Source organism: Myxocyprinus asiaticus, chromosome 7 (genome assembly GCF_019703515.2).
Source record: "Myxocyprinus asiaticus isolate MX2 ecotype Aquarium Trade chromosome 7, UBuf_Myxa_2, whole genome shotgun sequence".
Lineage (NCBI taxonomy): Eukaryota > Metazoa > Chordata > Actinopteri > Cypriniformes > Catostomidae > Myxocyprinus > Myxocyprinus asiaticus.
Window position 1 is genome coordinate 51085790 of NC_059350.1, and position 26262 is coordinate 51112051.

At 39.6% G+C, this 26262-nt stretch overlaps 1 protein-coding gene across 1 annotated transcript in view; it reads left to right on the forward strand.

Moving 5' to 3' along the window:
- LOC127444344 (receptor tyrosine-protein kinase erbB-4-like) overlaps positions 1-26262 on the forward strand; it is a 235374-nt gene that overhangs the window by 189250 nt on the left and 19862 nt on the right. The window contains exons 14-20 of the mRNA XM_051703647.1: positions 3219-3312; positions 3438-3592; positions 9479-9523; positions 10421-10553; positions 13754-13876; positions 13992-14090; positions 16698-16883. Coding sequence (XP_051559607.1) covers positions 3219-3312; positions 3438-3592; positions 9479-9523; positions 10421-10553; positions 13754-13876; positions 13992-14090; positions 16698-16883 — 835 coding nt within the window. The remainder of the gene's footprint in view (positions 1-3218; positions 3313-3437; positions 3593-9478; positions 9524-10420; positions 10554-13753; positions 13877-13991; positions 14091-16697; positions 16884-26262) is intronic.

Here is a 26262-nt window from a genome sequence, read left to right on the forward strand (position 1 = left end):
CTCGGTGGGCTGGCCGCGAAATGGGGCCGCATGGGCTGCCACGTTATGCAGAACGTGCCAAAAAACGGTGCTGCGATATGCGGAAAGGGGCAGAAATATGCAGAAAAGGACAGCAACCGCACCCCAGCTCAACAACTTTTGGGCCAGTTTCTATGTAAAATCCCGGGCCGAATTTTCTTCCCAGTCCGCCCCTGCTTCCGCCTCTGTCCCTGCTAAGGTCTGTGCATGCCACTGTTGTTAATTAATGTTAAAAACTAATTGTAAAGTGTCACCAATGATTTATTTGTCAAAAAAAAGAAGAAAAAAAAAAAGAAAATATAGCTACATGCTAACAATAGACATGAGTTAATGACAATACAATAGCTAATGAGTTAAGCTAATTGCTTATTTTGAATAATAATAAAAATAATAATAATAATAATGTCTGTATTAAACATAAACTCTAAAATCAGCTGTAACATATTTTAAAAGGAAAAGTAAAATGATGCGCTTAAGGAAAATAGCTAGTTACCTTGCTAAAATAGAAGAACAATATGAGTGAAACTAATTGTCTGTTACTATGAATAATAGGAAAAAAAAAAAAAAAAAAAACATTCAAAGTAGGGATATTTAATATTTAAGTCTGTAGACAACAACTTTATACACTAATAATTGATCTAAAAAGTAAAAAGTAATATAAATAATATATATATATATATATATATATTTTTTTTTTTTTTTTTTTTTTAGATGAACCAAAAAAAAAACAAACAAAAAAAAAACATTAGAGACTAATTTATTGGCTAAGTGGAGTTCAGTTTGGAATATTGCTCTTTGATTCCACATACAGGTATTGTCTAGAGGTTTGCTTTCTTTATAGAAGCTTCTTTCTTTGGACTGGACAGACTATACTTCTTCTCTAATCATCTGCTGCTGTGGAAATTCAAGAAAGCAATAAAGACAGCTCCTTAAGTTGTTTCCACCCTCATGGATTTTAATGGATTTTCTTGTTTACCTGTTTACTGTAGTTAAAGGTATAGTTCTCCCAAAAATGAAAATTCTCTCATCATTTACTCATCCTCTTGTGAATACGCATAGGAGGGCTGTTTGAAAGTAGATTTATAGTAAAAAAGGACTTAAATATTGATATGTTTCTCACCCACACCTATCATATCGCTTCTGAATATATGGATTTAACCACTGGAGTCATATTGATTACTTTTATGCTGCCTGTATACAGTGCATTCAGATAGTATCCAGACCCCTTAATTTTTTTATCACATTTTGTTATGTTGCAGCCTTATGCTAAAATACTTTAAATTATTTTATTTTTTCACATCAGTTTACACTCCATACCTCATAATGACAAAACAAAATCCAGATTGTTGATAACTTTTATCATATTGACATAAGTATTCAGACCCTTTGCTATGACACTTGAAATGTAGCTCAGATGTATCCCATTTTTCTGGATCATCTTTGAGATGTTTCTACATTTTGATTTGACTCCACCTGTGGCAAATTCAATTGACTGGACATGATTTGGAATGGCACACACCTGTCTATATAAGGTCTCACAGCTGAAAATGCATGTCAGAGTAAAAACCAAGCCACGAGGTCAAAGGAACTGCCTGCAGAGCTCAGAGATTGGATTGTGTCGAGGCACAGATCTGGGGAAGGCTACAAAAAAAAATTAAAATGTAGGCTGCAATGAAGGTTCCCAAGAGCACAGTGGTCTCCATAATTCTTAAATGGAAGAAGATGGAAACAACCAGGACTCTTCCTAGAGCTGGCCGCCCGGCCAAACTGAGCAACCTGGGGAGAAGGGCCATGGTAAGAGAAGTGACCAAGAACCCAAGGTCACTCTGGTTGAGCTCCAGAGATCATGTGTGGAGATGGATGAAACTTGAAGAAGGACAACCATCACTGCAACACTCCACTGATCTGGGCTTTATGGCAGAGTGGCCAGACAGAAGCCTCTCCTCAGTGCAAGACACATGAAAGCCAGCTTGGAATTTGCAAAAAAGCACCTAAAGGACTCTCAGACTGTGAGAAACAAGACTATCTGGTCTGTTTGGCCTTAATTCCAAGTGTCATGTCTGGAGGAAACCAGGCACCGCTCATCACCTGCGCAATACCATCCCAACGGTGAAGCATGGTGGTGGTAGCATCCTGCTGTGGGGGACTGGTCAGGGTTGAAAGAAAGCTGAATGCAGCAAAATACAGAGATATCCTTTATGAAAACCCGGTCCATATCGCTCAGGATCTCAGACTGGGCCGAAGGTTCACCTTCCAACAGGACATTAACCCTAAGCACACAGCCAAGACAAAGCAAGAGTGGCTTAGGGACAACTCTGTGAATGTCATTGAGTGCCCCAGCCAGATCCCAGACTTTAACCCAATCAAACATCTCTGGAGAGACCTGAAAATGGCTGTCCCCTGACGGTCCCCATCCAATCTGACAGAGTTTGAGAGGATCTGCAGAGAAGAATGGCAGAAAATCCCCAAATCCAGGTGTGCAAAGCTTGTTGCATCATACCCAAAAAGACTTGAGGCTGTAATCACTGCCAAAGGTGCTTCAACTAAGTACTGAGTTAAGAGTCTGAATTCATATGTCCGTGTGATTTTTCAGTTTTATCTTTTTAATAAATTTGCAAAGTTATCAAAAATCTGGTTTTTGCTTTGTCATTATGGGGTATGGAGTGTAGATTAATGTGAAAAAAAAGATAATTGAAATCATTTTAGCATAAGGCTGCAACATACCAGAATGTCAAAAATAATTAAGGGGTCTGAGTACTTCCTGAATGCACTGCATGCTTTTTGGAGCTTCGAGTTTTGGACCCTGTTGACTTGCATTGTATGGACCTATAGCTATTCTTCTAAAAATATGTGTTTGTGTTCAACAGAAGAAAGAAACTCATACACATCTGGGATGGCATTACGGGTGGGTAAATAATAAGAGAATTTCATTTTTGGGTGTACTATTCCTGTTAATATTAATCATCCCAGATTTAGACTTAGAATAGCCACTAGTCTGTATTTAGATACAAAGATACCGTATTTGATGCCATGCAGACCATAGAGCTCTTGAGAAACTCTACACTCCCAAAATGGAAACATTCTAGGTATACAAAATGTGCATTCCCTGGGAATTAAGCCCATGACCTTGATGTTGCCATCACCAAACTCTACCAATTGAGCTACATGATCATAAAGCTATTGTTGTCCATCCATTCTAGAGATGTTCGAGAGTTTGCCAATGACTCTGTTTGTGTGGAGTGTGACAGCCAGTGTGAAAAGTCCGGAGATAAAAGTTTGACCTGCCATGGCCCGGTAAGAGCCTAAAAGCTATATCAGCTGTACTTGCTTGTTTTGACTATCGGGGGGTTACCTCATATGTGTTTTTATCTTCACTGTCTTTCCTTTTCCATTTCTTTCTCTCTGTCCTCATATTATAGGGTCCAGACCACTGTACGAAGTGTCTGCATCTCAAAGATGGGCCCAACTGTGTGGAAAAATGCCCTGATGGTCTTCAGGGAGCAAACAGCTTTATCTTCAAATATGCTGAGACCAACAACGAGTGTCATCCCTGCCACCCCAACTGCACCCAGGGGTAAGACTTTATGATTGTGTTTGCACTTAAATGTATTTGCAAGCTTCTTTTCCTCCTATAACTGTTTAAATCTATCAAGCACAATATGCTCACAGTAGTAAACTAATTGCCCATGTGGGTAAAGCCATCTTGGTTACTGCGTTCAGCCTTAGACGCATGAGCCGGAGGGATTTGATAGCAGACAGAACAGTTTCCTGCAGCACGGTCACTCTACATATGTAGGTTTATAGTTATATGTACAGTACTCACAAATCTGAGAAAGGTAATTATTTTTTACCTTAATAGTTCAATTTAATGTATTTAGTTTGATTTTCTCCATTATGCTAATCATGTTCTGTCAGGGGGCAGTTATCCTGATTTGAAATTAATGTTTAAGACTATTATTTTCACCGATCAGCAACAACATTAAAACCTCTTGCCTAATATTACCAAAACAGCACCAACCCACATCTTTGAATAGTATTCTGAGATGCCTTTCTTCTCACCACAATTGTACAGAGCGGTTATCTGAGTTACCGTAGACTTTGTCAGTTTGAACCAGTCTGGCCATTCTCTGTTGACCTCTCTCAACAACAAGGTGTTTCCATCCACAGAAATGCCGCTCACTGGATGTTTTTTGTTTTTAGCACCATTTGGAGTAAATTCTATAGACTGTTGTGTGTGAAATTCCAAGTGATCAGCAGTTACAGAAAAACTCAAACCAGCCCATCTGGCACCAACAATCATCCATGCAATTATCTAATCAGACAATCATGTGGCAGCATTGCAGTGCATAAAACCATGCAGATATGGGTCAGGAGTGTCAGTTAATGTTCACATCAACCATCAGAATGGGGAAAAAAAATGATATTAGTGTTTTGGGGCGTGGCATGATTGTTGGTGCCAGATGGGCTGATTTGAGTATGTTATTGAATATATTATAGGATGACTTGACCTCCAGTCTGCTGTCTGTCTGCACTGGTCTCAGAACAGTTCAAAATGCAACTTATTTTCATCCTAGCTCCATATAAAGCCTTTTAGATGAGCCCATTTATTCTCAATGTGAAAATGCACAGTAAATATATAGGAATGCATTTACTAATGTTATTAAATAGAATTGTATTGTACAGTGATAACAAAATAAAACATAACAAAATGTATATTAAAATGAAGTGAAATGACCCACAGATGTGTTAGAGTTAAAAGTTATTTAAAATAACTAACATGTTTTTTCTACTTTTGAGGAAATGCGGTGCCAATTTCCACATATGTGGCATCATGTTTATCAGTGCGCCGAGAGTCTTGTGAACACTATTTAGTTGGTTTTTATCAATTTAAATTACGCGTTGCATACAATGTCCACACATACAATGTCAAAATACAATGTCCACACATGTGGACATGGAGTCACACAATGATATATAGAATAAATTTCAGCACTTTCAAAATCTGCGTTTAATCGCGATTAACTATGAAAAATTATGCGATTAATCGCGATCAAACAATTCAATGACAGCACTGTTTGAAGTTATCTCCATTTTCCCTGTCCACACTACTATGCGAAGACTGCATTTTCAAATTTCTCTACTTGGGAGAGCATTTTCGGAAAGCTCTGTTTTCGCTGTCAAAAATGCTGTCACACTGTGGACGTAAGGCCAGAACGTAGAGAAAAAGATGCGTTTTCAAATTAAACATATTAGTGTGGATGTGGCCTGAATACGGCCAGAGATATTAACTGAAACGTCTTCTTTTGTATGCTACATAAATAAGAAAGCCATATGGGTTTGGTAAGTCATGAAGGTGACTAGATTGTGAATTTTCATTTTTGGTTGAACTATTCCTTTAACTGTACTATCTGTTTTGATCTTTTAAAATTTTATACTTTTAAAGAATTTTAAGATTAAAGTTTGATATCTCCCATAGACCTAATTTCAAATGTAATTGACAGTGATGGCATTATTTCAATATTTCCGTACTGAAGAATTAGTCTTCTTTCCAACATTTATGTGCATACTAAATTGTGATTGGTCTTTTCTTTTTCTAATGTATGTAACCATATAGTATATAGGTATATAGTATAAAGGCAGTATACAGTGATGACTGCCTCAGTATAGAGCTTTCCAGTACTTTTGCTGTTTTTGTTTGTTTGTCCTGTGTTTAGTCATTTGTTTCCAATCAGTTTTACCAGAGATGAGCTGCTTAATATTCTGCAGCACACACCAGAAAATCTTTTGCTGGTTTTTGATTATTTGGATGTTCTGTTGGACATTTTAGTTGGAGTAGCAAAGGTGCTGTATAACATTTACATTTATGCATTTGGCAGATGCTTTTATCCAAAGCAATTTACAGTGCCCTGATTACAGGGACAATCCCCGTGGAGCAACCTGGAGTTAAGTGCCTTGCTCAAGGACACAATGGTGGTGGCTGTGGGGATTGAACCAACAACCTTCTGCTTAACAGTTCAGTGCTTTAGTCCACTACATCACCACATAAGCACGTTAAAAGACGCAAACGTGGGAAGCGAGCTGGCACACTGGTCAAGCTCCGACGGCATGGCTTTTGATCCGCGCTGCCAAGCATCCATCTAGTGAATCTCCACACTCTTCCTAACAAAATGGACGAATTACTTCTCCTCACCCACAAAATAAGGACTTTGCAAATTCAGCTGCATTGTGCTTCACGGAAACCTGGCTTAGTGAAGCCATTCCGGACAGCGCATTACATCTACCAGGCTTCCAGCTGTTCAGAGCGGATCACACCGCAGAGTTAACAGGGAAAACGAGAGGTGGTGGAACATGTTTTACATGTTGGTGTACAGATGTAACAATGCTGAAGAAGATGTGCTATACTAATTTAGAGGCGCTCTTCATAAACTGTAAGTCTTTCTACTCGCTGCGGGAGTTTTTCTCGTGTATTCTTGTGAGTGTTTATATTCCTCCACACGCGTGTGTGAGCACAGCGCTGCAACAGCTGGCTGATAACATCACAGACACGGAGCAACAATACCCGGACTCACTTATTATTATCCTTGTAGATTTTAACAAGAAAAATCTCACACGTGAACTTCCCAAATACAAACAGCACATTACATGCACCACCAGAGACAGAAATACACTGGATCATTGATACAAAACAATAAAGTATGCATATCGCTCTGTCCCTGAAGCAGCTTTGGGACTCTCTGATCACCGTCTGGTTCATCTTCTTTCGATCTACAGGTAGAACCTAAAATCAGCTAAACCTATAGTAAGGACTGTAGATGGACCAATGAAGCAGAGCTGGACCTACAACCCTGCTTTGACTGCACTGATTGGAGTGTTTTTGAGGCTGCAGCCACAGACCTGGATGAGCCCACAGATACTGTGACATCATATAACAGTTTCTGTGAGGATATGTGCAGTCCTACTAGGACTTATTTAACATACAACAATGACAAACCATGGTTTACAGCAAAACTCAGGCAGCTTTGTCAGGCCAAAGAGGATGCTTACAGAAGTGGGGATAAAATCTTGTACAATCAAGCCAAAAACAGACTGACAAAGGAGATTAGAGTGGCTAAATGAAGCTATTCTGAAAAGCTAAAGACTCTACAACAGTGTGGAGAGGCCTGAAAGACTTTACTAACTACAAGACACCATCCCCTGTATAGAATCAACAACTGGCTGATGAACTGAATGTGTTTTACTGTAGATTTGAAAAGCCCAGTCACACACCCCACACCCGCTCCGAACTTCACAGCACACAAACATTTACACTGTTTGCAACCACCCTCCTCCCCTCTCCTGATACTCAACCTGCACTTAAGATCTATGAAGAGGATGTGTGCTGGGTCTTCTGGAAACTGAAGACAAGAAAAACACAGGGCCCAGACGGTGTTTCACCCACTTGTCTAAAATCCCGTTCTGACCAGCTGGCCCCCATCTTCACACAGATCTTCAAATGATTGCTGGAGCAGTGTGAAGTTCTCTGTGGCTTTAAATGCTCCACAATCATCCTCCTCCCAAAGAAACCCAAAATCATAGGACTCAATGGCTACAGATCCGTCGCTCTAATGTCTGTGGTCATTAAGTCATTTGAGAGACTGGTGTTGGCCCACCTGAAGGACATCACTGAACCCTTCCTGGATCCCCTGCAGTTTGCCTATCGAGCAAACAGGTCTGTGGATGATGCAGTCAATATAGGACTGCTTTACGTACTTCAACATCTAGACAGACTAGGGACTTATGCAAGGATACTATTTGTTGACTTCAGTTCGGCTTTTAACACCATCAACCCCGCTCTCCTATGGACTAAATGAACCCAGCTCTCTGTTCCTGCCTCTATCTGTCAGTGGATCACCAGCTTTCTGACGGACAGGCAGCAGCTAGTGAGAATGGGAAAATTCACCTCCAGCACATGTACAATCAGCACTGTTGCCCCCCAGGGATGTGTGCTCTCACCACTACTCTTCTCCCTGTACACAAACTCAGTCAAGCTCCTGAAGTTTGCAAATGACACTACAGTCATCGGCCTCATCCAAGATGATGATGAGTCTGCATACAGAAGGGAGGTTGAACAGCTGGCTGTCTGGTGCAGTCAAAACAACCTGGAACACACTCAAAACAGTGGAGATGATTGTGGATTTTAAGACAAGTCATTTTTATTTGTATAGCACTTTTCACAACACACATCGTTTCAAAGCAGCTTTACAGAAAATCATGCATTAACAAAAAATGAAACTGTAATATCTATAAAGTCTTAGAGTGATCATTGTGTAGTTTGATTAAATATGATTGTAAATTGTGTATAAAAATTAAATAATTAAATAATAATTGTATTTAGAACACCTGTGAGCAACCTGAAAATGACTGTGGCAAGGAACACAAAACTCCACAGCACTTTAGGAGGAACACCCCAACATTAACCCCGCTCACCATTCTGAACAACACTGTGGCAGCAGGGGAGTCATTCAGGTTCCTGAGTACTGCCATCTCACAGGACCTGAAGTGGGAGACCCACATAGACTCAATTTTGAAAAAGGCCCAGCAGAGGTTGTACTTCCTATGCCAGCAGAGGAAGTTCAACCTGCCACAGGTGCTGCTGATACAGTTCTACTCAGCAATCATTGAGTCTGTCCTCTGCACTTCTATAACTGTCTGGTTTGGTTCATCTACCAAGTCATACATCAGAGGACTTCAAAGGATAGTTTTGACTGCTGGGAGGAATATTTGCGCTCCCCTACCCACCTTGCTAGAACTGTAAACATCCAGAGTGACGAAAAGTGCTGGTAAAATCACTCCTGACCCCATTAACCCAGCACACTTCCTTTTTGAACTGTTGCCCTCTGGCTGGCACTACAGAACAGGCACAGGAACAGTTTTTTCCCTCAGGCCATCCACCTCATGAACAGTTAAAACTGCCCCCAAATACTTTCCTTTTTGTCAATACAACCATGTGCAATATTCAATCAATCCATTCCTACTTACAGTATATCCATATTTCATTTATATTCTTTAACATATCCAACCACTTCTTTAATACATTACATCACCTGCTCATAACTGTATATTTGTATATAAAATATTCGAACAACATTATTGCTCTATTGTATATTTCTCTTTTTTTATCTGTTATATCTTTTTTTATGCCACTATATGCATATATGTTTAAATGTATATGTTTGTATGCACAGTATGTATATATGGTTGCGTTCTCTTTGCACTGAAAGCTTCTGTCACCATGACAAATTCCTTGTGTGTGTAAGCATACTTGGCAATAAAGCTCAATCCGATTCAGATATATCCACCTTTAGAGTGCATAGACATTCTCGCATTGTTGTTACCATAAACCGATAACTCTGCCTTGCAAACATAGGTATTTTCTTTGGGAATTGCAAATATAGCTTAGATGTGACTTTCTGTGTTATAGTTGCACTGGACCCCGAGTACAAGATTGTGTTGGTATGTTGGACAGGTAAGAGTCTACATTCTAAATCTAATACCCTGCCTCAGTCTATAAATTAAAGTCATTAAACATGTTGCTTTTAAACTATCACACCGTGTCCTAACCAGATAGTCCCAACCACAGTGAAATCTCATTAGTCTAAAATCTTGCTCCACACGTACATTTTATTAAACATCAGATTTGTGCTGATTGGCAGTGGTTCATTGTGGACAGACACGTTATTTTTCACTGGAAACTTGGTTAGGCCACAGTGTTACAGTTTACATACAACATGGTATAGTATATACAGAATTGATATATTGCCCAATTTGTTCCATTTTCATGATAGTGCAGCTCTGAAAAACAACACATTTTAGTAAAGATCAGAAGAATAAACAAAACTGATATAAACAAAATATAATATGTTGTGAAATTACTCTTGCAATGTATAAAAACAAAAAAGAGTAATAAAAATATAATAATATTACATACAATATGGTATATATAGAATTGATACAATGTAAGTAAATACAAGTCTATTTTTTTATTACTCACAATCCATAGATCTCTTTCCATTTTTACCCATTATTAAAGATAGTGCAGCTATGAAAAAGGAAAAAAATGTAGTAGAAATCAGACAAATAAGAATAATTGATATAAATAAAATAGAACATATTGTGAAATTACTTTCGCAATGTTTAAATTCAACAACAACAAAAACATAAATTATAAAACAAATATAATAAGAACACTTAATATCTAGAAGTCCAAGGCACTCAAAGTAGGGTATAAATTTGAAAAATACTTTATTATATCATGGGTAATTAGGTTAAAAACATTCCACAAACTGTTGCGACTTAGAAAGCCATCATCAGGGTTGTATAATTGATTTGATAACTACTTGTTAATCTATCACATATCATCCAGGACTCCTCTGATTGCTGCTGGGTTAATCGGGACTCTCTTCGTGATGGTCGTCATTGCTCTTGGTGTGGCCGTTTATGTCCGCCGCAAGAGCATTAAGAAAAAGAGAACTTTACGCCGCTTCCTGGAGACAGAGGTGAGAGCCGTTTGTACACATATACCTTATATACAGGTACTGTAACTATAATCATATCTTACATTTTCTTACATTTACATCGCATTGCATTCCTTACCTTACCTCCTGCTTTTTTATTAGTTTAGTTTTTTTGGTAAGTGTTGGACATCAGAATTCCCCAGCACACAGCATATAAAGTATTCAGAGGAGGGCCTTCCTTATATGCATGGCAGGTTTGTTGGGTTAATGCATAGCCCTGTTCCCCTGAATAACTGGGCAGCTTATTAAAAAAACATGGGCTGTCAATGCTGGTTTGGATAATTTTCAGGTGGAGCATCAATGTTATAGACAGCTGTCAGCCTGAGAAGATGTCCTGTATCCAAAAACTGACAGAGGCACTCACACACCAGAAGCCTGAAAACCGTTTCAGAAAACCTGAGGCCTCTGTTCAAGTAGAAAGTGATGCGATTGTGCCAACAAGAACAGGAGAAGGAGAGAGCTAGACCTGCCAGTGTTTCTCAAAAAACATGCATTGGTCAGATGCTGCTGTTTACCACTTAAAATAATTTAGACTTGTCGGTTATTTAGTAAAAACAAGCAAAAATAGTGTTCATAGTAATGCACTTAGAATGGAAGTCTATGGGGCAAAACACTGCACTGAAATAAATGGTTACACCTTAGATTAAGTTTGTATTTGTTAAAATACTAATACAATTTTAAAAGTTGTATATGTTAACATTAGTTCATGCATTATGTAACTTACAGGAACTAACAATAAACAATTGCATTTTTATAAATTAACATTAACCAAGATTAATAAATGCTGTTAAAATATATTGTTTGTGTGTGCAAAGTCATGTGCAGTTTTTCAGCTCATGTCATGACCATGTTACTTTCACATGATTCGTGCAAGATTACCAGAAAGGACTGTTTACATATAGAAAAATCCACACAGGTGAACCATGTTAATAACACATCAGAAGCTCATCCATCAAGAAAAGTAATCCCACCACTAAAAGGATGATTTAGGCAATTTTAAAGCTTAAATTAACACACATTTTTGTGTGGAAGAATTTATATAAGTGCCATAAAAATATGACATGAGCATGTATGCTTTTTAACCCTTTGAATTGCCTTATCACATAGTCTTCCATTGTACTTTACAGTAAACTGTAAATCAGTCGAAATACCACAGACACTGTTGATCAAGTTGTGTTAAACCTGGAGCATTCCTTTAATTCCACTTTAATCTCTATCAATACAGTACATTGTCCTTTTACACATATTGGCTGTAAAAATTATATTCTATTTGACAGATGTTCCTCTGATGTGTTTCAGCACCACCTACATGGACAGCTCCCTCTAATGCTAAATCTAAATACTGAGTTTTAGCACCACAGAGATGGACAACTCCTCATTGTGTCTGTTTAGTCTGCATTTTGTGCTGTGATTGGTCACTTAACTTAACGGTTAGTCATAAATAACGGATAACCAAATATACAAGTGTACAGATAAATCCATTGGTCTATGTACAGTTAAAATGTCACCATAAAACTGCCTGCTCCATTACCTAAGATAGAAAATGCAGAGTGGGCTGGCTGTACTATACAGTATATAAGGTGTTATGGAAGATCACTGTTTTTTTTTTTTTTTTTTTTTTTTTTTTTTTTATAAATGAGAACCATTTTTTTAGAGCCAAAAGTTCATTATTTTAGCTGTTGACAAGAGTTTTTCCTCAATTTAAACAAACATTCTCAGCCATATTGGGAAGGCTATAAAAAGCAGGAATTTCCTAAAGAATACAGTTGTATTAGAATGCTCAGCAGAACATACCAATATATTTTATTTTGTCATTTATCAGACATTTTCACCCAAAGCAATTTATTTTAGTAAACCTATTACATGAAAAACCCACTTCAGTTAACCTGAAGTTCTCCCAAGGCTATTCCTTGTGTGAACACCAGGTTACCTGAGGTGTTTTTTTTACCAAAAACAAAAAATGATGTCATTATTTACTCACCCCATGTTGATCCAAACCAATATGACTTCCTTTCTTCAATGGAACACACGATGAGAGGTTTAGCTGAATGCTCACTTGATGGCGTTTGGCTTTGAATGACATCAAACTTTGCACATTGTATCTTGACATTGTATTATATCTGTATATGCACAAACTTTTCTTTGAGAGCTATGATGGAGGGGAAGATTATCAGTGAATAATGGCTTGAATTTTTCTCTATTCCTTACACAAAGCTATTGTATGGCTTCAGAAGACTTAGGATATTGAACGTGAGTCATACAGACTACTTTTATAGTGCTTTTTTGTAAGTTTTGGAGCTTGACAGAATCAGTATTAGCTAAACTTCTTCTTTTGTGTTCCTCAGAAGAAAGAAAGTCATACATAAGCATTTCGGGGTGAACTAACCCTTTACATCCCTTTTATTACAATTAACTTTTTGAGATGACATGTTAGTTTATTGATTCTAAAAAAAAAATTTCCTAACTCCCATAGTGGCTGAAATACATTGGTTCTTTCCTTACACAGGTCTGCAATATCTGAATATGTCCAAATCTACCACACACACAAACACAAACCTACACACACTGTTTTATCTTTTAAGCCAGCTCTCCAGCCCTAATGAAACTACAAATGCCACGTTGGATTTAACAATTATGTAGCTATACATCCCTCTCAATCTTTCCCTCCTTTCTTCAACTCTCATCTTTTCCAGCTCGGCTCCCTTCCCAACTGTTTACTCAAAATATCCAGAAACATCTAATAGCTTATTTTTTATTTATTTTTTCATCCTTTTGGGGCTCTGAAATTACTGCATTAACAGACTCTGTACCAAAAATCTGCCCATATGAAGCTTTTATGAGCTTCATTTGGACTTTTTTGGAAGTTTTTTGGAGTTTTTTTAAAGGTATAGTTGACCAAAAATACAAATTCAGTCATCATTTTCTCACCCTCATGTTGTTCCAAACCCATATGACTTTTTTCTTCCGTGGAACACAAAAGGAGTTGTTTGGCAGAATGACAGCCTCATTTACTATTCACTTTCATTGTATGGAAAAATCATGCAATGAAAGTGAATGGGGACTGAGGCTGTCAGCATCTAACATTCTGTCTAACAACATAAGGGTGAGTTAATAAAGACTTAATTTTAATTCCTTTTTGGGTAATTTGTTGTGACTGATCTAAGACTTGGTTGTTTAAGCAGTTGGTGGAGCCATTGACACCGAGTGGTACAGCACCTAACCAGGCTCAACTACGTATATTGAAGGAAACTGAGCTTAAGAGGGTCAAGATCCTGGGAACTGGTGCATTTGGTACTGTTTATAAGGTACTACATTCAGGCTGTACATTTGTGTGTGTGTATATGAATTGAATCTGTTTCCTAATTAATTATTTATATGATGTAGATTGTAATTGACTGCTTCCGATGACTTGTTTATAAGGGAATCTGGGTTCCAGAAGGGGAAACTGTGAAGATTCCAGTGGCCATAAAGATACTCAATGAAAGCACAGGACCTAAAGCCAATGTGGAGTTTATGGATGTGAGTTAACCCTTTAAGCTCTGAAGGTTCAAGGTTCAAGGTTTAAGCTCTGTTTTTAAAGATTTCCTGTTTCAGTGGCATACCCAAATTTAAAGGCTTATAACTAAAAAGAAAAAAAACAAAAACAAGGAGAGTCAAGAGTTTGGTATCATTGTAAAGAAAACTTTTCTAATTTTTTAATGATATAGATTATGATACATTCTGAGACTCTCATCCTAAGAAACTGCTGGAAGAAAAATTAGCCAAAAATTAGCTTTTTTCCACCTTATTTTTCTGATTTGACATTATACTGTATATATCTGGGTATAAATAAGGTGGCTCTGAAAAACTGCTTTTGTTTTGTTTCCATTCATGTCAACTGTATCTGAGAATTTATTTTTTGTTGATATGACAAAGCAATCAAAAGTTACAGCATTACAAAAATAATTTATCATAGTGTCCAAAAATTTCTCCATGTGTCCAAAAGCCTCTCCAAACAAATAAAACATAACAATAAAACATCTTTCACCCATGAAAAAAGGAGACATTAGACAGAATGTTAGCATTGTTAGGCAGAGTATTAGGCAGAAAGTTATATAGTTAGAAAGCTAGTCATACAGGTTTGAAACAAAAGGGTGAGCAAATTATGGCAGAATTTTCATTTTTAAAAGAAAAAAAAATCTATTTTAAATCTTTGACAAATTAGGTTACACCAATGAAAGTAAATTTAATGAGTCAGATCAAGTGGGGGCCTGGGTAGCTCAGCGAGTATTGACACTGACTACCACCTCGAGTTGCTAGTTCGAATCCAGGGTGTGCTGAGTGACTTCAGCCAGGTCTCCTAAGCAACCAAATTGGCCCGGTTGCTAGGGAGGGTAGAGTCACATGCGGGAACCTCCTCGTGGTTGTGATTAGTGGTTCTTGCTCTTAATGGGGCGCGTGGTAATTTGTGTGTGGATCGCAGAGAGTAGCATGATTCTCCACATGCTGTGAGTCTCCACGGTGTCATGCACAGCGAGCCACGTGATAAGATGCGTGGACTGACGGTCTCAGAAGCAGGTTGCCACGTTATTCAGTGCTTGTTGACTTCAAATATGTTAAAAAAATAAAATAAAATGCAGGAACAGGAAGGTACAGGCTGCAAAGGGAATTGACTAATAACAGTCAGTTGCCAAGTAGCAGCATCGCTCCTTTTCTCTCTTTCTTTTTTCTCTCTCCCGAGCCTCACAGAGAAGTCAGGCTCCTTTAAAACCCAGCCTCATATGCTAAATTTGATTGCCTAAGAATTCCTTTGTGCATGTATATCTGCGTGTGTGCATGTTGTGTATGCTGTTATCTATGCACATACATAATTCAGGTCTATTAATGAAAGACATGTATCCAAGTCTATCTCTGTTGCATTGAACACATAAATATGTATATCGTATATGTGCATTTATGAATGCACGCTTCCTCGCTTTCACACATACAGCTAATTGAGTGAGGCAGTATAGCAGTGAGGTCAGTTTCACTAATGGAGTTTATCTCTACTATTGGGGGCAAAAGCATAGTGTTAGGAACACCTGTAATTCTTTTCTGGTCTTATTACGTTATTCCATTAATTCCATCCATACAGTATAGAGACCACTTTTCACAATCCAATCAAATCGTGCTGGATAAAATCAAGTTCTGCTCTACATGTTTTCTCGTTTAATATCCCGTTTCACTCAGAATTATGTCACATTACTAAAATAATATAGATTGCAATGTTACTTCTGTTTTGTTGACAGATTGTCTATTACCGTATTAAATTAACAGTAAATTAAAAGTTGAAAAAAATAAATAAATTAAAGCTATTTTGTTTATGATCTATCATCACAGTACTCTAATAAATATACTCGAGTATATGGGTACTCATGCCCAACCTTACAGCTAACATGCATGTTGCATTTTGTACAGGTGTGTTGGCATGTTCAATTCGAGCATGTCGAGTAAAGAGCAAAGAATTGCAATTCATAAAATATTGCTATCTAAAAATCTCACACTATATTGTTATTGTATTCTATGTTTTTGTTATTGTTAAAACGTATTCTACCTCCTTCAAACACGCGATAACATACAAAGGCTTTACGTAATCCTCTAAATCTACATTTAAAACAGACGCTGAGGCTTTGTTCACACTGCAGGGGAAATCAGATTTTTTCTTAAATACAATTATTTAGGCTGACTTTTCAAATTCCAAGTTATATGTGGCTGGATCTCATTTATTTTTTTATTTTTTCTCAGACTGAAGTCGTTTTCACCAGCCCATCCACATTGATTATAATAGTAACAATGCAAACTTGCATAGGTTCACCATGCGTGAAAATTGTTTATGTTTGTCATACAGGGATTATCAAAATCTGAACACATTCGTCGCAGTCTGCAGCATACAAATGAGAAAGGATGGCATATATATATATATATATATATATATATATATATATATATATATATATATATATATATATATTTTTTTTTTTTTTTTTTTTTTTTTTTGCTGCCTGTCTGAACAAGAACCAACAAAAATTTTGTTTGGGTGTAGGAAAATGAGAGTCACTAGAGTAGCATTTTCATGTGAGACTGAGCTATTCTGTCTCTGACTACCAGGAGGCGCTGATAATGGCCAGCGTGGAGCATCCTCATCTAGTGCGTCTGTTGGGGGTCTGTTTGAGTCCCACTATCCAGCTGGTCACTCAGCTCATGCCCCACGGCTGTCTGCTGGACTATGTACATGAGCACCAGGAGAACATTGGCTCCCAGTTACTGCTCAACTGGTGTGTGCAGATCGCAAAGGTAAGGATCATTTCCTGTTAAAAATAATTTTTCTGTACATGCTAATGATTTGAATGAAAAATATGCGAGTTGTGCTCCGTGTCGCGGCAGAAATTTGAGCAGCCTCTGGAGTTGTAGCTAGGCACCGCCGACAGATGGCGAGTGGCAGTGTGCGTACCTTCATTGAAAACAGTTGTTTGACTTGTCCCCATCAATGTATATTGTGGTTATGGCCTTGCAGGAATGCATATTTTATTAACTCTACCCACTAACCCAAACCCCAACCCTAAACCTAACCGTCAGTGGAGTAAAACGTAATTTTAATGCAAAAATGCAACCTTCGAATCTTGCTCACCATTGTTTTTGAGAATGTGATTACTTTCACATTCTGGAAACAGATTCAGTCTCTTCAAGGTTGCTAGAGTAGCGCTAGAGGGAAATGTGTTCACATTTAAATTGATGCAAAAATGTCAGTTTGTGGATGCCGCTTGTCAATAATTTGGCTGAACTGGGTTGATTTCAGCGTACATAAACTTTCAGAAGCAACATATTGATTTCCCAAGTGATCATGTTGGACATTGTGGTGGTATTGTATGGAATTTGCACTGGATGGTCCAATTGCAACAATGAGAATACAATGCATTCTGAAACATTTGGAACAAAATTTAAGTTTAAAGAAAGAAAATATTAAGAGAAGAAAAGAAGACTCATACATAGGTCATTGTCATCTCTTGTTCTGTCTTTGACCGTTAGACATTTCAATTGAAAAACAAGAAGGCCCCATATGGCTCTACAATAGAGTGCAACAATGTGGTTGCAAAAGTCATAGTCCTGTTTATTTTGTCCATAGGAGAATTGATTTTTAACAAAACCTCATAAATCTTTAATGACACACCTACCATGAGTTTCAAGGTTGGTAATCGATAGTTTATTCTTCTTTTGAAACCAAGAATTCAGCCATTGTTATTTCAACGTATTCATGTTATTTATTTATTTTTTAATCGAAGAGAGAGATCCACTAATCAGATTATCTAGGCAAACAAAGTGCAACAAAAATGCTTTGCAGTGACCACCCACTTCCATGACACATTGTGAATGACGCAATCAGGTTGTTTCAAGCTACTTATATATTTGTATACGTATATTTTAATATTTTGCAATATACCTTAAATATATTGATTCTATACTTACAATCAACAACTTTATTTTTTATTCATTTTTAATTTATGTAATTCGCAGTGCTTCATGGGATTGTTATTCCCTCATTAAAGACTTTAAAGGGGTCATGTCATGAGGAATCACACTGTCCTAGATATTTTGACATATAAGAGGTCTTTCTACTATAAAAACATACTGTAAATTTCAGAACTAAAAACGTAATCCCCAATGCAATAAAAGCTTTTATTTAAACCAAGCTGCAAAAATGCCTCGTTTTTAAATTCAAGCTTTGCAAAGGAACTGTTATTGATGGTTGGAGCAGTTAAAAGCACTTGGACCCAATGCAAAACAGTAAGTAAACAGTTCCATTCATGAATATTTCAAATGTCATGACTGTTTGATAGTTTATGGTGCTGACACCCTGTTCACACCGGCATAACCGTTAATGTGACGGAACGGCTTGAGGCTATCTTCACCGGGTGCGTTGACGTGAACTTTCAAAACCATTTATTTGTTATGTTGGCAGTAGTAGTGCCAGCACGTGCAGCGCAAAATGTAACGGGACATCTATTTACTGTCGACGCAATGGATGATTCCATTGTAGACAGCATCATTGATTATAATGGGTTCTATTGCTTTTGACGTGATGCAACTCTTGCGTTCAGTGTAGACAGGGTGTGAGTGTTAACAGTTGTGCTTGAGAGGAACAGTTTAATATATTCAGATGCAATGTGTTGGATGTGTGTTATGTGTAACCCCAGAAATTTAGTTTTATAATGTTGTGGAGCTTGTTCATTCTCTTCAGATTGAGTTTCAAAAATGTCTAAATCTGAAGATCTGCACGATGTAAGCCAATCAGAACAGTGGGTGTTTACGTTGAAGTTTTATACCAAAGGCGTGTATGCCAAATCCAAGCGTTTCAGACAGAGGACCAGAGACAAGGTGGAAAATGATCATATATTACTAAATTATGACTGTTTTAGTGCAAAAAATATGTTACTAACATTATCAGTGGACCTCAGGGAAGATATTTAAACTATAAAAAAAAGAGTATTTCAAGATCCCTTTCAGTAAACACTGTACCTTTGTCTTTTTATCTGATTTTCAAATACTTTTGGTAATGTTGTGATTCACCTTGGAACTGGTTGGTTTGGTTCGGCTTAAAACCTTTTTATGAAGGGTTATATGAAATTTCTATGGAAAAATTAATGGGAAAAATACTTCCAGAACCAGGATGGCTGAAAATGTGGGCAGGCCCTGTTAAGGTAAAATGGGGGTTGCCGCAAAAAAGCAAATGTTAGAATTCATAATTTCTAGCCAAATTATTACGTTACTTGCAACAAATTATCCAAAACATTGTGTTTCTTTGCTGAATTAGACATTCTATTGTTTCTCTCCATTCTGTCTTGCATTTTGAGCCCATCTTTAATCAGAAACTTTCCTTTGTGATTCTTCTCGTGGTGAAGAGATCTTCTGCCAAGATTCACTCTTTTGCATACTTTGTGCATGTTCTCCAGAAAAGCAGGATTGGAAAACTGATGTACTCTGTGAGCACCTCTGTGGCATTTCCAATCACAAATGGCTTTCTCTCGCTGCAAGCATTTCTCCTTTGGCCTCATTAACAGAGCTTCAGGTCCCACAAACATCTTATCCATTTCATCTTTCATTTCTCCATGAAGAATCCAAATGAGAATCCCTCAGCTTCTGTATTACATATTTACCTTAGTGCTGTCGGTCGATTCAAATTTTAATTGCGATTAATCGCATAATTTTTTTGTAGTTAATCGCAGATTTGAAAGTGCTGAAATTTGACACTATTTATAAAACGATTTTCTTGTCAAAATGTATTTATTTCCATCTTAGGAAGAAAACAAAACAATATGTAGCAATATAATGCTTTATTAAAATTTTCCAAACAAAGCCTTCCACAGTATAAAGATAGAAATGCACTAAAATATCACCAATTCAAGTAATATTGAATGATTCCCAAAGTCTAAGTGGGAGTTTGACTAATTGAAAGAACTAGTCCGCCACATAGGTTGCATATTCATTGCAATTGGCATTCAATCTCTTAAACTTTCATCATCAACAGTATTAATCTGCTGGTATACTGTGGCTATCCGCTTTCTTACAGCAATCTTTAAGCTGCATTCAAGATTAGCGTCAGGGCAGCAACACCAGCGTCGAGTGCCGCTTTGAACTCACCATGCGCTTTACATGAAAATACTTGATTTCTGTCACAAGTCCCATATGGGCTTGTTTTGTACACCAAATAGCAATAAGCTCCTTTCTCCATCATTTTATCACTGACAGGGAAGCGCTGTCAGAGATTATTTTATTTAAAGTGATAACAACCTCTGCGGCTCTATCAAAGGAGAGAACGTAACGGTCAACTTTTGCGTGTTAAGACAGTTCCGCCCATAGAATGTCTATAGGATTGTCAGCGTTATGCTATTTTATGCTAAGCTTGTAGGCTCACCTTGGTAGAAGGGCTCTGGCACTATGGTGTGTGCGTCAGAGTAATGACTCCGGGTGGACACATTACAAAGATTCCGCCCTTCACACCAGTGTTTATACTGTATTAATGATAAATGCGTTAATCGTGATTAAGAAATATTAACGCGTTAACTATTTAAATTAATCGCATGCGTTTATTCTGACAGCTCTAATTTATATGTATCCAAACTTTATGTTGTTGCTCTGTTTATAGAACAATATCCAATGGTTTGTCAGACTGATTCTCTTATAGGAATAATCTAGTGTAATACATAAAGTAGCTGCACAATCAACATACTTAAATAATAAATCATAAAAGGATTATTGTTGCATTCTTGTACATTTTTAATGTTTTAGATACATTTCTTTCTCATTGTGTAGCCAAACGGTCAATATTTTATGTTTTTGTTTTATTAATTTACTTAAATTTATTTAAATTTATTTTAGAGTGTTAAAGGATCACAGCGGTGAATGTGCAGATGGATTCTGCTCATTTGAAAGAGACAAAGGTAATTTGGTTACTAACTGGTTAGTGGACCTGCTAAATGGAATTTATAATTTGGTTCACATGTGAGCCTTTTAAACACTCCACATCTACATTAATGAGTATGTAAATGTGTGTTTGTCTATTAAACTGTGGGATTTCATGTGAAGGGTTTGAGGGTTGTAAGCTGTTGACACCACTAGTGGTACTGGGCTTAATTTGGAGATAATTGCAGTTTGTAATGGGAACAAAGAGCCAAGGCCATGTCAGCAAGAGTGTCATTAAAATTGTAGCCATTACCAGAAACAAAACATGGAAATTAATGGCATTCTGGTTTAATTTGCACCTTCATCTTTTCATGGCATTTAATCTTGGAATCTCTTTCACTTGGGACCACAAGAAATGTGAGGGAGGTTCGAGAACCTTTCCTCATAGCCCAGAATTATTCTCAACTCAACTGTGATAATTTTTCTTACTCTATGTAAATCATGTTAGTGGTATATACTGAGAGAACAGCCATACATTTATAATATATAAGAATTATATACTGTATGTTGCACTAGTTCGCCCTCCCGTCCAGCCCTGACAGCCCTGGTATTTTTGTAATTTTCAGTGAATATTATTTATTTTGCACCATCGGTCTATGGAAGGTGTCTATTATTCATTGACACCTCAGTTTGTCCTCATCTGTTTCAAACAGATTCCATTTTCTCTTACTTTCTGTTACTTTGTTTCATCCTTTGAAAACAAAATCGGGGTTACTTCCTGATATTTACTCTGTAAATATCAGAAAGATTTATTGTTTTATTGCCTGAGTTGTGACATTTCATCAGAAGCCATGAGAAGGGGGTAATGGAACTCTCTGGGAATAGAAGATCTCACCACTGCTCTTCAGATCTGGGCAATCTTCACTCTTTTGTCAAAATCTGGCCAGCTGTAATCCCGAGAGCCTCTTATAAATAAATGCTGAATGTAATGAGAGTTCAGAAGGTTTGTTTCATGCAACATATTTTTTCCCTTATTCAGTTTTGCGCTGGAAAATGTCAGATATACTAAACATAAATGATGTCTCATGCCTAGTGATAAAATAGGAATCCTCTATTCTGTATAAGGGAATCCTAAATTCAATCATATATACTGGAAAAACAGTGGCAAAAAGTATTTGCGCACTTAAGTCACACTTAGTAAAATGTATGAAAGTCATTGCATTAGATTACAAAATATCAAACAAAGTGGCACTTATTTGAAAGAAAGAAAGCACAAGCACACATTCCAAACAAAACATTAGACATACAGTTTAAAATAATAAAACAACAGATATGCTTTTTAACCTCCTGAGACCCCGCGTCCACATGCATGCACTTTATGTTTTGGCTTCGCAAAAGGCTATGCATAATTTAACTTAATTTAAACTGACTGATCTCTGTTCAGGAAACTCTAGGCTGTTATTAAAGGGTTAAACTTTTGACACACCAAGCCATATGGCAAAACAACATGGCGCTGATCTCAGCTGAGTTTGTCTTTGGGAGAAACGGCAACATGACTACATCTGGTAAGAAACCTTATTAAGTTTTTACATTAAAAACTTTTTTGAGTTAAAAGAGTAGAGTGTCTAGTTTCATCCGATATGCCATTTTAAAAATGTCATAGATTTATCACGAAATGTCATGCTGTTAATGACCACGTACGTAGACTATAGGCTAATTTTCTTTAAAATATCCTATATTCACTGTGCATTATCATATCAAGAATCAATGGAGGCATTCAAAATCTGGAAAATGTTGCTTTTAGAGGCTCTATACAGAGTTAGAATAAAAATAAGGTCCATTTCAAACTGTTCTGAGACCAGTGCAGACAGACAGCACATTGGAGGTTAAGTTATTCCCTAATTAGGGAGCCAGGGAGCATCTTATAGCTTTCCTATGCAGCCAAATGCATTCACTCCTAAAATCCGGTCAAAAGTTCAGTTTCAGGCTGCAGATAATATTTGGACCACTCAACATGTTTGGCAGACATGAGACAATGGTAATCAGTATATAGATTCAGAATTTTTCATGCAAAATTGCATTTTAACATGATTGGATGATGAGTCCGCAAAAGTGATGAGCTCTCGAGCGCAGCATCGGAGAGCGGGCTCGTCCAGTCGGACGCGGAAGCCTCAGCTGGGCTCCTCCCTTCGGGTGCGGTTGCCCGCCCACAGGCTGGCGCCGCTCAAAGCCATGCCCCGCCCCCGTTCCTTTCTTCCCGGAAGTGCATGAAGGGCTGACAAGGTCGTGGGAGGCACTTTTTACTTCCCGGTCCTGATCTTTTCAGCTTCCCCGCCCTCACTACCCAAGGGCTATTCGGCAATCCCCCAGTGGATAAAGGCGCTCGCGGTGCACCTATGCCTGCAGATCGCCGCCACCTGGCGCGGGTGCCCAAAGCACCCGTCCAAGTCCTCCCTTTCGGCCTGTTCTTGTCCCCTTGCGTTTTCACGAAGGTCGCAGAGGCAGCCCTTGCCCTGTTAAGGAAAGTGGGCATTCGCATTCTCAACTATCTCGATGATTGGCTAATCCTAGCTCACTCTCGGGACATGTTGTGTGCACACAGGGACTTGGTGCTCTCACACCTCAGCCGATTAGGGCTTCGGGTCAACCGGGAAAAGAGCAAGCTCCTCCCGGTTCAGAGCATCTCTTTTCTCGGTTTGGAGTTGGACTCAGTCTCTGTCACGAATGAGCGCGCACAGTCGGTGCTGGCCTGTTTGAAGACGTTCAAACAGAAAACGCCGGTTCCACTGATACACTTTCAGAGGCTCCTGGGGTATATGGCATCCTCAGCGGTGGCCACCCTGCTCGGGTTGATGCATATGAGACCGCTTTAGCACTGGCTCCAGACTCGAGTCCCAAGATAGGCATGGCGCCACGAGACACATCGCGTGGTCATCACGCCGGTCTGTCACCGTCTTTTCAGCCCTTGGACCGACCTCTCGTTTCTACGGGCAGGTGTTACCCTAGAGCAGGTCTCCAGGTGCGTCGTGGTCATGACAGATGCCTCCAAAATGGGCTGGGGCGCTGTTTACAATGGGCATGCAGCCGCCGGCTTGTGGATGGGCCCGCGACTGCATTGGCACATCAACTGCCTTGAGTTGTTGGCAATTCTTCTTGCCCTGCGGAGGTTTCGGCCGTTGATCCAGGGCAAGAACGTGTTAGTTCGGACAGACAACATGGCAACGATAGCATATATCAACTGCATATGTCAACTGTTGTATGTCACAACTCGCCTGCAGTCTCCTCCTCTGGAGTCAGCAGCACTTCAAGTTGCTGCAAGCCACTCACATCCCCGGCGACCTCAACACTACAGCAGACATGCTGTCATGGCAGGTTACCCTCAGGGGAGAGTGGAGACTCCACCCTCAGGTGGTCCAGCTGATTTGGAGTCGATTCGGACAGGCACAGGTAGACCTGTTCGCCTCCCAAGAATCCTCCCACTGCCCGCTCTGGTACGCCCTGACCGAGGCACCCCTCGGCATAGATGCGCTGGCACACAGCTGGCCCCCTGACCTGCACAAATACGCATTTCCCCCAGTGAGCCTACTTGCACAGACTCTGCAAGGTCAGAGAGGATGAGGAGCAGGTTGTCCTGGTAGCACCCTTCTGGCCCACCCAGACATGGTTCTTGGACCTCACGCTCCTCTTGACAGCCCCCCCCCCCCGGCGAATTCCCCTGAGGAAGGACCTTCTTTCTTAGGGACGGGGCACCATCTGGCACCCATGACCAGACCTCTGGAATCTCCATGTCTGGCCCCTGGATGGGACACGGAAGACCTAAGCGGTCTACCACCCGCGGTGGTAGACATGATCACTCAGGTTAGGGCCCCCTCTACGAGGCGCCTGTATGCCTTTAAGTGGTGTCTGTTTGCTAAGTGGTGTTCTTCCCGACGGGAAGACCCCCAGAGATGCTCAGTCGGATCGGTGCTTTCCTTCCTGCAGGAGAGGTGGGAAAGGCGGCTGTCCCCTTCCACCTTGAAGGTGTACGTTGCTGCTATAGCAGCACACCACGATACAGTGGACGGTAAGTCCTTAGGGAAGCACGACCTGATCATCAGGTTCCTGAGAGGCACCAGGAGGCTGAATCCCTCCAGACCACACCTCGTTCCCTCATGGGATCTCTCTGTAGTTCTTCAGGGTCAACAGAGAGCCACTTTGAGCCTTTGCAGTCAGCTGAGTTAAGGCACTCTCTTTGAAGACTGCTGTCCTGACTGCACTCACTTCCATCAAGAGGGTAGGAGACCAGCAAACGTTCTCTGTCAGCGAAATGAGCCTGGAGTTCGGTCCGGGCTACTCTCACGTGATCCTGAGACCCTGACCGGGCTATGTGCCCAAGGTTCCCACGACCCCTTTTAGGGACCAGGTGGTGAACCTGTGAGCGATGCACCAGGAGGAGGCAGACCCAGCCCTGTCGTTACTGTGTCCGGTGCATGCTTTACATATCTATTTGGATTGCACACAGAGCTTTAGGATCTCTGAGCAGCTCTTTGTCTGCTTTGGCGCACAGCGGAAAGGAAGCACTGTCTCCAAGCAGAGGATCGCCCACTGGCTCATTGACGCCATAGCTATGGCATATCACGCCCAGGACGTGCCGCCTCCAGTAGCGCTACGAGCCCATTCTTCCAGGGGTGTAGCGGCCTCCTGGGCCCTGGCCAGGGGTGCCTCTCTAACAGACATTTGCAGAGCATGGGCTGGGCAACACCCAACACCTTTGCAAGGTTCTACAACCTCCGGGTGGAACCGGTATCGTCCCAGGTAGTGGCACGCAATACAAGCGGATAAGCCCGGGATAGCCGGCCGGGTGTATCGCTTGCACATAGCGCCTTTCACCTCCTCTGAGCTGAAGACGTGCGCCATTAATTCCCAGTAGTGTTCACAAACTAAGTTCCCTGGTTGACTTCCTCCGAGCCCTGTGGCAGTCGAGTCTTCGGAGAGACTCGCTGCCGGCCCAGTACACATGCTAATTAAGAGCCCTGTTCTGGGGTAGGTGCTCCGCATTTGGTGGTTCCCTGTAAGGTTACCCCATGCGATGTATATCTTCTGCTAATTCGTTTCCCTGTTGGCAAACTGCGTCTTCCTTCGGCAGAGCCCCCTCTGCCACAGTCTCCATGTTTGTAGTAACTCCTCCCCTACTGGGTATGATCTACCATGAGACTCTCCACATGGTCGGCAAGACCATGTGACATTTTTCCACTTAAATATCCTCCCTCTCTTTGGGCGAGGTGTGGTCTCCGCG